General features: G+C 53.6%; 1 protein-coding gene across 1 annotated transcript in view; it reads right to left on the reverse strand.

The window, feature by feature from the left end:
• The window catches only part of LOC102146239 (ATPase family AAA domain-containing protein 3C), a 29,217-nt gene extending 16,571 nt beyond the window's left edge, over nucleotides 1-12,646 (reverse strand). The window contains exons 1-2 of the mRNA XM_065535238.2: nucleotides 12,053-12,646; nucleotides 11,697-11,811 (exon numbers count right to left, since the gene is read on the reverse strand). Coding sequence (XP_065391310.1) covers nucleotides 11,697-11,811; nucleotides 12,053-12,060 — 123 coding nt within the window. The 5' untranslated portion in view covers nucleotides 12,061-12,646. The remainder of the gene's footprint in view (nucleotides 1-11,696; nucleotides 11,812-12,052) is intronic.
• Between the last annotated feature and the right edge of the window lie 972 nt (nucleotides 12,647-13,618).

The raw sequence follows: 13,618 nt of genomic DNA on the forward strand, positions 1-13,618 counted from the left end.
AAGGGGTGGCCTGCCCCTCCACACCTGTGGGTGTTTCTCGGTAGGTGGAACGAGAGACTTGAGGAAAGAAATGAGACACAGAGACAAAGTATAAAGAAAGAAAAAGTGGGCCCAGGGGACCGGCGCTCAGCATACAGAGGACCCACGCTGGCAAGGGTCTCTGAGTTCCCTCAGTATTTATTGATCATTATCTTTACCATCTTACAAAAAGGGAAGTGGCAGGATAATAGGATCATCATCGGGAGAAGGTCAGTAGTAAGACATATAAATAAAGATCTCTGTGACATAAGTTTAAAGGAAAATGCCTTGATATGCATATGCAAACATCTCTAGAAATCTTTTTAGTGTACAAAGAGCAGCATTGCGCTAGTACGTCCCACCTTTCGCCCTAAGGTGGTTTTCTCCTTTCTCAGTAAACAGAACATCTCTGTTTTACACTGAGATGTTCCATTGCCCAGGGACAGGCAGGAGACAGATGCTTTTCTCTATCTCAACTGCCAAGAGGCCTTCTTTCCTCTTATACTAATCCTCCTCAGCACAGACCCTTCATAGGTGTCAGGCTGGGGGAGGATCAGGTCTTTCCCTTCCCACGAGGCCATATTTCAGACAACCACATGGGGAGAAAGCTTGGACAATACCTAGCTTTCCTAGGCAGAGGTCCTGCGACCTTTGGCAGTGTACATGTTTTTCTTAATCTCAAGTACCCAGGGACATATACACTTGAGATTAAGAGAATGGTGATGACTTTTCACAAGCATACTGCCTTGAGGCACTTGTTTAACAAAGCACACCCTGCACAGCCCAAAATCCTTTAAACCTTGAGTCACCACAGCACATGTCTCTTGCAAGGACAAGGTTGGGGGTAGGGTCACAGATTTACAGCATCTCAAATGCAGAACAAAATGGAGTCTCTTATGTCTACTTCTTTCTATATAGACACAGTGACAGTCTGATCTTTCTTTTCCCCACACTGCCTCACCATCCTCCTTCTCAGTCACACCTGGCGTGACGATGCCCCGTCCCCAGCACACGGGCTGATGCATTTGTGGGGTTTTATCCCCCAGGGACGGTCTCGGAGGGTCACATCAGGAAGGCCGTCCCACGTGGACGGGAGGAGGCTATTTCCCAATTCAACAGAAAGTCAGGTGATGGCTAAAGGGTCCTCTATTTTTTCACGTTACAAACGCTTTTCCTAAGTTTCCAATGGCTATTGTCATTGATCTGCTATCAGGCACGTGCAGGCAAGAACGGGAATCCATAAGAATCGGATACCGCCAACACGCCCAGGGTGACGAGGGCAAGCGTACGACAACGTCCCCAGTTACATTTTGTTCCTGGTGGAGAATGACAGGTTGACGTTTGGGTGTTCCGGGACAGAAGTACGTATTCTCCGAGCTGCTGAGGCCTAAGCATCAGGTCTCAAAATTTTCTGGGATGACAGTTTTCCCATCACAAAAATTTACCATAAACATGTTTGGCCAGGCGCAGTGGCTCACACCCGTAATCGCAGCACTTTGGGAGGCCCAGGTGGGCGGATGATGAGGTCAGGAGATGGAGACCATCCTGGCTAACACGGTGAAACCCCATCTCTACTGAAAATACAAAAAATCAGCCGGGCATGGTGACGGGCGCTTGTAATCCCTGCTACTCGAGAGGCTAAGGCATTAGGATGGCGGCGTGAACCTGGGAGGCGGAGTTTTCAGTGAGCCGAGATCATGCCACTGCACTCCAGCCTGGGCGACAGAGTGAGACTCTGTCTCAAAGAAAAAGAAAAGAACAGATTAAAAGAATGAGAGAATATGCTGGTTTCGGTGTCAAGAATCCTCTTGGGCAAGGAATTTGTCACTAACAATTGGCCAGGTATTAACCACAAATTACAAAGGAAAGAGAACTAGAAAAATAAGCCTATAGAAGAGATTATGAGACAGGAAAAAAACATCTTAGGAAAGAGAAACACTGTTAGAGGGAACAGAGAAAGTGAGAGAGAGACAGTGTCAAAGAGAGAGAGGAAAGGATAGAAGTAGTGAAGAAAAGCAATCTGCCCCATTCTTTTAAAAGCCAAGAGTAGGCCCAGCGTGGCAGCTCACGCCTGGAATCCCAGCACTTTGGGAGGCCGAGGAGGGCGGATCACGAGGTCAGGAAATCGAGACCATCCTGGCTAACACGGTGAAAACCTGTCTCTGAGAAAAATACAAAAAATTAGCCAGGCACGGTGGCAGGTGCCTGTAGTCCCAGCTACTAAGGAGGCTGAGGCAGAAGAATGGAGATTGCAGTGAGCCGAGATTATGCCACTGCCCTCCAGCCTGGGCGACAGAACAAGACTCCATCTCAGAGAGAGAGAGAGAGAGAGAGAGAGAGAGAGAGAGAGAGAACCCAGGAGGTGGAGCTTACAGTGAGCCAAGATCGCGCCACTGCACTCCAGCCTGGGCGACAGAGAGAGACTCCGTTTCAAAAAAGAAAAAAAAATAGAGCTAAGAAAGTTTCCTAATAATTGGTCTGCTTAAGCATATTGAGCTGTTTGCACTCAGCCAAGCCTTAAAATACTTAGAGAACCAGGAAGGAACCATCTATACCAATTCTAAGTATGCCTTTGACGTGGCTTATACATTAAAAATATATATGTATTAGACGGAATGAAGTACTATTAATAGCAAAGGATAATTAAAATCCCAAACTTACAAAGTTCTCAACAAAAGTAAAGTTTGCTCTAAGTTATCAGTGTAGGCCGGGCGCGGTGGCTCATCCCTGTAATCCCAGCACCTTGGGAGGCCGAGGCGGGTGGATCACCTGAGCTCAGGAGTTTCAGAGCAGCCTGAGCAACATGGTGAAACCCCATCTCTACTAAAATACAAAAAATTAGCCGAACGTCTCGGCCTGAACCTGTATCCTAGCTACTCAGGAGGCTGAGGCACGAGGATCGTTTGAACCCGGGAGGCAGAGGTTACAGTGAGACAAGATGGTGCCACTACACTCCAGCAAGGGCGACAGAGCGAGACTCTGCCTCAAAAAAAAAAAAAAAAGTGCTATTTCAAACATCAGACATTACGTAAGAATACCACACTCCTTGACACCCACCCTCATCAGGGAAAGTAGAAACAATGAATGAGACTTTAAAGAACCACTTGAGGCCAGGCGCGGTGGCTCATGCCTGTAATCCCAGCCCTGTGGGAGGCCGAGGCAGGTGGATCTCAAGGTCAGGAGATCGAGACCATCCTGGCCAACGTGGTGAAATCTCTTTCTACCAAAAACACAAAAATTAGCCGGACATGATGGCATACACTTGTAGTCTCAACTACTCAGGAGGCTAAGGCAGAAGAATGGCACGAACCCAGGAGGCAGAGCTTGCAGTGAGCCAAGGTCGCACCACTGTACTCCAGCCTGGGCGACACAGCAAGACTCCATCTCAAAAAACAAATAGCCAATCGGATTTAGATTGTGAGGTCTAACCCTGGCCAACAAGGGAACCACACAGCAGTAGGCGCTACCTGTGTCAGGAAAAAGAACTTTCCCGTCCCTTGTCCAAGCGCTCGCCATTGCTCCATCTATGAGACGCCCCTTTCTTTTTTTTTTTTTTTTTTTTTTGAGACGGAGTCTCACTCTGTAGCCCAGGCTGGAGTGCAGTGGCTGGATCTCAGCTCACTGCAAGCTCCACCTCCCGAGTTCACGCCATTCGCCTGCCTCAGCCTCCCGAGTAGCTGGGACTACAGGCGCTCATCACCTCGCCCGGCTAGTTTTTTGTATTTCTTAGTAGAGACGGGGTTTCACCGTGTTAGCCAGGATGGTCTCGATCTCCTGACCTCGTGATCCACCCATCTCGGCCTCCCAAAGTGCTGGGATTACAGGCTTGAGCCACCGCGCCCGGCCGAGACGCCCCTTTCTATAGAAGTAAATTTCCTAGCTGAGAAAAATGTACATTCGAGTGCTACTTCTTTTTTTTTTTTTTTTTTTTGAGACGGAGTCTAGCTCTGTTGCCCAGGCTGGAGTGCAGTGGCCGGATCTCAGCTCACTGCAAGCCCCGCCTCCCGGGTTCATGCCATTCTCCTGCCTCAGCCTCCCGAGTAGCTGGGAGTACAGGCGCCCGCCACCGCGCCCGGCTAATTTTTTTGTATTTTAGTAGAGACGGGGTTTCACCATGTTAGCCAGGATGGTCTCGATCTCCTGACCTCGTGATCCGCCCGTCTCGGCCTCCCAAAGTGCTGGGATTACAGGCTTCAGCCACCGCGCCCGGCCTGAGTGCTACTTCTTTTGCAACACCGAAAATTTACGTATAACACAGTGAGCCGCCGAGATCTCGCCACTGCACTCCAGCCTGGGCGACAGAGCAAGACTCCGTCTCACAAAAAAAAGAAAGCCGGCTAGGCACGGTGTCTCAGGCCTGTAATCCAACACTTTGGGAGGCTGAGGCAGGAGGATTGCTTGAGCCCAGGAGTTGGAGACCAGCCTGGGAAATCAAGAGAGACCCCGTCTCTACCAAAAAATAAAAAGAGGAGGAAGAGGAAAACCAAATGAGTTCCCCAGCCATAGCCAGACGCCCCCGCCGGCCCCCGAACCCCCCAGTGGCCATCAGGAAGGGCTTGGTTTTATTTTTATTTTTATTTATTTTTTATTTATTTATTTTTAGACGGAGTCTCGCTCTGTTACCCAGGCTGGAGCGCAGTGGTGTGATCTCGGCTCACTGCAAGCTCCATTTCCCAGGTTCATGCCATTCTCCTGCCTCAGCCTCCCAAGTAGCTGGGACTACAGGCACCCGCCACGACACCTGGCTACTTTTTTGTATTTTTAGTAGAGACTGGGTTTCACCGTGTTAGCCAGGATGGTCTCCATCTCTTGACTTTGTGATCCGCCTGCCTTGGCCTCCCAAAGTGCTGGGATTACAGGTGCGAGTCACGGTGCCCAGCCAACAAATATTTACAATTAGCGGGCGTGGTGGTGCACGCCCCTGGGGCTAATTAGGACCTAGTAGGGTATGGCTACTGGACAGGCTGAGGCAGGAGGATCACTGGAGCCTCAGAGGGCGAGGCTGCAATGAGCTATAATCACACCACTGCACTCCAGCCTAGGCTCAGAGTAAGAACCCATCTCTGAAAGGAAAATGAGAGAGAGAGAAATGGAGAGAGTGGGCAGAGGTGAACCGCCTCCCTCCAAGCACTGCAGCTCCCAGGGTTCTGTCTGCTCTCTGACAGACCCGCTGCATGCCCAGGCTCCTCTTCTGTTTCCTACTTCCGCCAACACCCCACACCCTTCCTAAGGACACAAAGTGCAGAAAGCAGTTTATGTTTCATCGGCTAATATGAGGCTCTGCGCGATCGCACTGTGCTGTTTTGCCCTGCGATTCCCCGCGACCAACCCTGCACCCCGCCCTGCGCCCAACGCAAAGGTTTCCTGTCTGAGAGAGTCCTCCAGCATTGAGGACCTGGAGGAGCGACCGTGCAGGTTCCAGGTGCAGCCTGGACCTTGAGCCAGGATAGGGACACAGCTGCCTCCGGAAGCCCGGGCCAGCGGGAACAGGGGCTGGAGTCCCAGAGTAGGCCCCGGCCAGGCAGTGGGTACCGGGCTCTGCTCCCAGAATTCAGGCAGCGAGTGTGGTTTCTGATCTCTGCATCTGAGCAGACCTCTGGGGACAGGGAGCTGCGTGGCACGACAGGACTGTGGCCTCCCAGCGTGGCCCGTGGCCCCCTGTGACCCAGCCGCAGGGCATCCCAGGACCGAGGCTGCAGTGGCCGGCTGTGTGTCTTCCATGGACAATGCCTGGGCAGAAGCGGCCTCTTACACCTGAGAACAGTGTGGTAGGAAGTCACCGCTGGCCCCCACATCACTCTGCAGCCTCGTTCTTCTCGGGGGCCCGGCCTTCAGGAGGGAGGGGCTGCTGGAACGCAGGCAGCTGGTCCCGGGCAGCCTTCAGACCACGGCCCGGCCATGGCGGGCACCTGATGTCAAGTGCACCACGCTGTGGTCAGTAAATTCTCCAGAAAGCTCCCGCCTCTGCCTCTTCTGTCACCTTTGACCCCAGGAGGAGGCTAGGCGGCCCCTGAAACCCCGCGCAGCATCAGCAAATAGACACGGCAGTGAGGCAACTGTGGGACTTTATTGGCTAAACAGACACCAGCTCCAGCCGCAGGCTTGGACCGGCCAGCTGAGAGTGTGGCCTCAGACACGCCGGGCAGGTTCCCTGCTTCCCGGCCACGGTTGGAAGCAGTCGCCAGGCCACCCCACCTTGGTCTGGCCCCAGCAGGCGCCCCCACATCTGCCTCTGCTGTGGGAGTGAGAACAAAGACCCCGCCTGCCCTGCTCCTGCTGCCCCGGGGGCTCAGCCGGCACCCACCCTCCCAGGGGCCTGGGCAGGGGCTGGGTTGCAAAGCCTCCCCCTCCCCCTCTGAACCAAATGGAAAATGCGTCTCCCAAGAGTCTTGTGTCTGTGTGGCATCCAGCACACAGAGGCTGGAGCTGCTGGGACCAGTGCCCTTGGTGCTGTCTCAGGCACCTCAGGTCCAGCCCTTCTACCATGGACAGGTCACTCTGCATCCCAGGGCCAGGGAAAGGCGTGGAGACCCCAAGGGGAGGCACCTGTGGGTCAGGGTCTGGGCATGGGGACGCCCACAGGGCACCGAGCTCGGGAGTGCACCAGGACGCCTGGAGGAAGCACAGGGTAGGGGACGCTTCCCGGACAGCTGAGGGGGTCCCTCACCCCGTCCCAGCTGTGCCTCCCAGAGGCAGGATTCATCTCACAGGGTGCAGAGGCAGCAGCACACCATCCTCCCACAACACGGCCGCCACGACCGGACCTGCCATGGGGATGACCACGTGGTACCCGTCCCCTCTGGCAGCGCCCACACCTCGCCAAGAGCCACTGTGTGGGGAGACACTGACTGGAGCTGGACCGCCACTGTGCGTCAGGAGCCCAAGGGTGCAGGGGACACTGACCGGAGAAGGACCGCCACTGTGCGTCATGGGGCCAGGGCTGCTAAACTTCATTTTTGGTCTCAAGCCGACCGAAGAGACTTCAAACAGGTGCAGGAACCCTCAGGGTGGCCCCGAGTGGCTGCACCTCACCCAGGGCCTAGTGGAGGAAAGGGGTTGAGCAGATGTTCACGGGGCCACCCCACCAGGAAGCATGGGACCTGGCAGAGCCCACCAGAAGTCACAGCTAAACGTCAGGTGGCCTCCTGGGTGGGATTCTGGGGCAAGACCCAGTCCCAACAGCATTCAGCATTGGGAGGCCGAGGCGGGCCGATCACAAAGTCAGGAGATCGAGACCATCCTGGCTAACACGGTGAAACCTCATCTGCACAAAAAATACACAAAATTAGCCGGCCGTGATGGCAGGCACCTGTAGTCTCAGCTATTCAGGAGGCTGAGGCAGGAGAATGGCGTGAACCCGGGCAGAGGAGCTCGCAGATTCAAGATCGTGCCGCTGCATTCCACTCCAGCTTGGGCCACAGAGGGAGACCCCATATCAAAAAAAACAAAAAACAAAAAACAAAAAAAAGAAAAAGAAAAGGAATATCTAGAATCCATATTGGAAAAAACAACCCCACGACATCAGCAAAGTTACAGGATACAAAATCAACAGCAAAGAAAGCTGCAGTTCTTCATAGTAAGTGTATAATCTGAACGGGGAATGACGAAACCATTTCCATTTACAAGAGCATCCGAAAGAATAAAATACTTGGAGCTTCACTGAACCAAGAAGGTGAAAGAAATGTACAATGTAAACTGGCTGGGCATGGTGGCCCACGTCTGAATCCCAGCAATTTGGGAGCCAGGGGCAGGCGGATCACCTGACGTCATTAATTGGGCCCATCCTGGCCAACAACTAAACTCCAGCCTGGCTGACAGAGTGAGACTCCATCTCTAGAAAAAAAATAATAAATAAAAAAAAAACAACATTGCTAAGAGTCATTAAGGCAATACAGAGACTGAATGCAATCCCTGTAAAAACCCAAATTACTTTTTAAAATATAGAAGAAGCATTACTAAAATTGATATGGAATCTCTAGGCATCTTGAATTGTCCAAGGGAAAAAAAAAAAAAGACAACAACTTCTTTTTTAATTTTTGTTTTTTCTTGCAAGGGAGTCTCACTCTTGTCATCCAGGCTGCAGTGCAGTGACATGATCTCAGTTCACTGCAACCTCCACCTCTTGGGTTCAAGTGATTCTCCTGCCTCAGCCTCCCGAGTGGCTGGGATTACAGGCACACACCAACATGCCCAGCTGATTTTTTTGTTTAGTAGAGGCAGGTTTTCACCATTTAGACCAGGCTGGAGTCAAACTCCTGACCTCAGGTGCTCCACCCATCTTGGCATTTCAAAGTGCTGGGATTCCAGGCATGAGCCACTGAGCCCGGCACAAAAAAACAACTCTTGAAGGACAAAGTTGGCGCTGGGCGTGGTGGCTCACCGCCGCTCTGAGCAGTGGGGGATGAACGTCCTCGTAAGGGACACCAGAGCGAGAGCTCAGTCACTCTCCCTGCCATGTGAGAAGCTAACAGAGAACACTCCACGGGGGGGACCGAGCTGGCACCCTGACCTCGGGCCTCTGGCCTTCAGAGCTGTGGGGACACACGACCCAGGGGTTATGGCAGGCCCAGCTCCTGTTCTCTCCCCCTTGTTATTAGCATTATTTTTCGAGACAGTTTCCCTCTCGTTGCTCAGGCTTCAGTGCAATGGCGTGGTCTCGGCACACCTCCAGTGATTCTCCTGCCTCGGCCTCCTGAGTAACTGGGATTGCTACCATGCCCGGCTGATTTTGTATTTTGAGTAGAGACGGGGATTCTCCATATTGGTGTGGTTGGTCTGGAATTCCTGATCTCAGGTCATTCGCCCGCCTCGGCCTCCCAAAGTGCCGGGATTACAGGTGTGAGCCACTGCACCTGGCCAATTTTTTCTATTTTTCCTAGAGATGGGGTTTCACCACGTTAGCCAGGCTGGTCTCCAACTCTTGACCTCAGGTGATCCACCCAGCTTGGCCTCCCAAAGTGCAGGGATTACAGGCGTGAGCCACCATGCCTTTTGGAGACAGGGTCTCACTCTGTCACCCACACTGGAGTGCAGTGGCACGAACATGGTTCATTGCAGCCTCCAACTCCCAGGCTCCAGCAATGCTCCCATCTCTGCTTCCTGAGTAGCTGAGATCACAGGCACATGATACCATGCCTGGCTAATTTTTGTATTTTTTGTAGAGATGGAGTTTCACCATGTTGTCCAGGCCAGTTGTCCAGGCCAGTCTCGAAATCCTGAGCTGAAGCAATCCTCCTGCCTCGGCCTCCCAAAGTGTGGGATGACAAGAGTGAGCCGCCACACCCAGTCAAATTATTATTATTCTTTTTTGAGACAGTCTCTGTCACCCAGGCTGGAGCGCACTGACGTGATCTTGGCTCACTGCAACCTCCGCCTCCTAGGTTCCAGAGATTCTCCTGTCTCAGCCTCCCGAGCAGCTGGGATTACAGGTGCCTGTCACCACACCTGGCTATTTTTGTATTTGTAGTGGAGATGGGGTTTCGCCACATTGGCCAGGCTTGCCTCGAACTCAACCGATCCACGCCTCCCAAAGTGCTGGGATTACAGGAGTGAGCCACCACGCCCAGCCCAAATTATTGTGATTATTTTTATTGATTGATTGATTTCTTTATTTTGATAAGGAGTCTCACTCTGTTGCTCAGGTTGAAGTACAGCGGCACTATCTCAGCTCACCACAATCTCCACCTCCCAGGTTCAAGAGATTTTGCTGCCTCAGCCTCCTGAGTAGCTGGGATTACTGGCACCCACCCACCCACCACGCCCGGCTAATTTTTGTATTTTTCGTAGAGGCGGGGTTCAACATGTTGGCAGGCTGGTCTGGAACCCCTGGCCTCGAGTGATCTTCTCTCCTCAGCCTCCCAGCATGCTGGGAACAGGCATGAAACACAGCATCTGGCCCAAATTCTTCTTTTTTAAGACAGTGTCTCACTCTGTTGCCAAGGCTGGAGTACAGTGGCACAGTCACAGCTCAGTGCAACCTCAAGCTCCTGGACTCAAATGATCCTCCTACCTCAGCCTCCCAAGCAGCTGGGAACCGGGGCAGGGGAGAGCCAAAGGGAAACTGAGGCCCGGACGGCTGGGCTAGCATGGAGCAGGCGGCAGCGGAGGGGTCAACGGGAGAACCAGGCTCTCTCTGGAACAGAGTGGCTTTTGTTGTCACAGGAGACAGCAGGAATTTAGGTCAGGTGCACAGAAGGACTCAGACCGGGGACCTGGGGACGCCAAGAGGTGGAACAGCCTCTGCTCATCTGGAGTGTTCCTGGGGGCTCTCATCACCTGGAGGGCTCTGCCCGCCGTGCCTGCTGCACCCACCGCCAGCAACAGGGAGCCTGAGAGCCTCAAGGCACAAGTGCAGCCGGATCCGCGCCCCACACCAGGAGGCTCCAGGGCCGGGCGTGGCAGCTGGAGGAAGGCCAGGCCAGCAGCCAGCAGGGGACCATGAGGAGCCTCTCCCTCTAATCCCGACACGGGGGGTCTCATGATGAGCGTCTCCCTCGAATCCAAACATGGGAATCTCAGAGTAACACTCCACATCACCTCCCCTCACTGCCAGGGCCTGGGGGTGGCCGGGCACCGGATTTCCTCACAGCCCTCTGAGTACTGAAGAGGAACATAAAAGAGGCCGGGTCCGGTGGCTCACATCTGCAATCCCTGCACTTTGGAGGCCGAGGAGGGTGAATCACTTGAGATCAGAAGTCCAAGACCAGTCTGGTCAATTTGGTGAAAAGCTGTTTCTACTAAAAAGACAAAAAAATGAGGCGAGCATTGTGCTGGGCGCCTGTAATCGCAGCTGTTCAGGAGGCTCAGGCAAGAGGATGGTTTGAACCCGGAGGGTGGAGGTTGCAGTAAGCTGAGATCACACCACTGTACTCCAGCCTGGGAGACGGAGTTAGATTCCATCTCTACAAAAACACAAAAACCAGCCAGGCGCGGTGGCGGGCAACCATAATCCCAGCTACTCAGGAGGCTGAGGCACAGGTTGCAGTGAACTGAGATCCCGGCACTGCACTCCAGCCAGGGGGACAAGAGTGAGACTTCCTCAAAAAAAGGTCAGATGCGGTGGCTCACACCTGTAATCCCACCACTTTGGGAGGCCGAGGCAGGTGGATCACAAGGTCAGGAGATTGAGACCATCCTGGCTAATACGGTCAAACCCATCTCTACTAAAAAAACACAAAAAAATTAGCCGGGCGTGGTGTCGGGTGCCTGTTGTCCCAGCTATTTGGGAGGCTGAGGCAGGAGAACGGCGTGAACCTGGGAGACAGAGCTTGCAGTGAGCCGAGGTCAAGCTACTGCACTCCAGCCTGGATGACAGAGCAAGAGTCCGTCTTAAGAAAAAAAAAAAAAAGGAATGCTGAAAGTTTCTAAGTGATGGTGGACTTTGCCCCCAAACCTGAGGAGACGCCACCAGGCTGTTCTCAGATGGGGATGAGGAAAAGGGGGCGTGACCTCCTGGATGCGGCCTCTGGGACCCTCGGGGCCCACAGGGCTCCCGCACAAAACCTCAGGGCACGGAGGTGGTGCCCACCCTGGAGACTGGGCCTGCTGGGTGCGTCTGGAGAGCAGGGGCGGGGTGGGCCCTGAGCGAGGGTCCCTGGACAGGGGCGGGTGAGGCGGGACACTTACTGTTTCCCTTCTGTGGCCGGCTTAAGAACATACTTGTCAAAATACATTCTCACCTGGCGCTGCCGCCCCTCCTGCCGTGGCAGGTCGCAGTGGACCGTCACATCGATGCAGTCATGGATGCCCCAGTCCAACTGCTCGGGGTGGCGGCTGGCCAGGACCAGCATGAATCTGCGGAGGAGGGATGAGGAAGGAAATGTTGGGGCTGCCGGCCAAGCTGCCCCGAGGGGAACACAGGCTCCTCAGCCCCCTCAGGGAGACTTTCCCGGAGAATCTAAAGCGGCAGCTGGTGGGCACAGAAAACACCGGGAGGACGCGGCACAGCCCTGGTCACCGCCGGCCCCACCACACCCAGCTGTCCCCCAGCCCGGCTACCTGGGCCTCTGTCTCTGCCGAAAATACAAAAATTAACCTGGGCATGGTGCCGTTCGCCTGTAATCCCAGCTACTCCGGAGGTTCAGGCATGAAAATTCCTCGAACCCTGTGTCACGCGTGTCCCTGTGAAGACACCACGAAACAGGTTTTGTGTGAACCACAAGGCTGTTTACTTCACCCGGGTGCAGGCCAGCTGAGTCCAAAAAGAGTCAGCAAAGGGTGCTGGGATTACCGTTAGTTCTGACAGGTTTTGGGATAGGCAGTGGAGTTAGGAGCAATATTTTGGGGGCTGGGGGTGGATCTCACAAAGTACATTCTCCAGGGTGGGGAGAATTACAAAGAACCTTCTTAAGGGTGGGGGACATTACAAAGTACATTGATCAGGTAGGATGGGGCAGGAACAAATCACAATGCTGGAATGTCATCAGTTCAGACTGTTTTCACTTCTGTGGATCTTCAGTGGCTTCAGGCCATCAGATGTACACATGCAGGTCACTGGGAATATGATGGCTTAGCGTGGGCTCAGAGGCCTGACACCCTGGACGTGGAGGTTGCAGTGAGCCCAGATCGCAACACTGCACTCCACCCTGGGCGAACAAGACTCCCTTGCCAAAAAAAAAAAAAAAAAAAGGGGCCGGGCGTGGTGGCTCAAGCCTGTAATCCCAGCACTTTGGGAGGCCGAGACGGGCGGATCCCAAGGTCAGGAGATTGAGACCATCCTGGCTAACACAGTGAAACCCCGTCTCTACTAAAAATACAAAAACTTAGCCGGGCGAGGTGGCAGGCGCCTGTAGTCCCAGCTACTCGGGAGGCTGAGGCAGGAGAATGGCGTGAACCCAGGAGGCGGAGCTTGCAGTGAGCTGAGATCCGGCCACTGCACTCCAGCCTGGGCGACAGAGCTTGACTCCGTCTCAAAAAAAAAAAAAGGAAAACAGGTCAGGTGCGGTGGCTCACGCCTGTAACCCCACCACTTTGGGAGGCCGAGGCAGAAGGATCGATCGCTTGAGCCCAGGAGTTGGAGACCAGCCTGGGCAACAAAGAGAAACCCTGTCTCTACCAAAAATTAGGAGAGAACGAGAAAAACCCAATGAGTTCCCCTGCCGTAGCCAGACGCCCCCCAACCCCCACCCCATGGCTCTAATCAAGGTTTTGATTATTTAGAGACAGGGTCTCACTCTGTCACCCAGGCTGGAGTGCAATGGCGCGATCTTGGCTCACTGCAACCTCATCCTCCCATGCTCAAGTGATCCTCCTACCTCAGCCTCCAAACCAAGAATCTGGGACCAAGCTGGGACCACAGGCACGTGCCACCTGACCTGGCTTTTTTTTTTTTTTTTGAGAGAGTTTGACTCTTGTTGTCCAGGCTGCACTGCAATGGCATGGTCTCAGCTTACTGCAACCTCCACTTCCCGGGGTCAAGTGATTCTCCTGCCTCAGCCTCCTGAGTGCCTGGGATTTCAGACACCTGCCACGACGCTCGGCTAATTTTTCTTTTTCTTTTCTTTTTTTTTTTTTAGGAGAGATGGGGTTTCACCATGTTGGCCAGGCTGGGCTGGAACACTTAACCTCAGGTGATCCACCCGCCTTGGCCTCACAAAGTGCT

Source organism: Macaca fascicularis, chromosome 1 (assembly GCF_037993035.2).
Source record: "Macaca fascicularis isolate 582-1 chromosome 1, T2T-MFA8v1.1".
Lineage (NCBI taxonomy): Eukaryota > Metazoa > Chordata > Mammalia > Primates > Cercopithecidae > Macaca > Macaca fascicularis.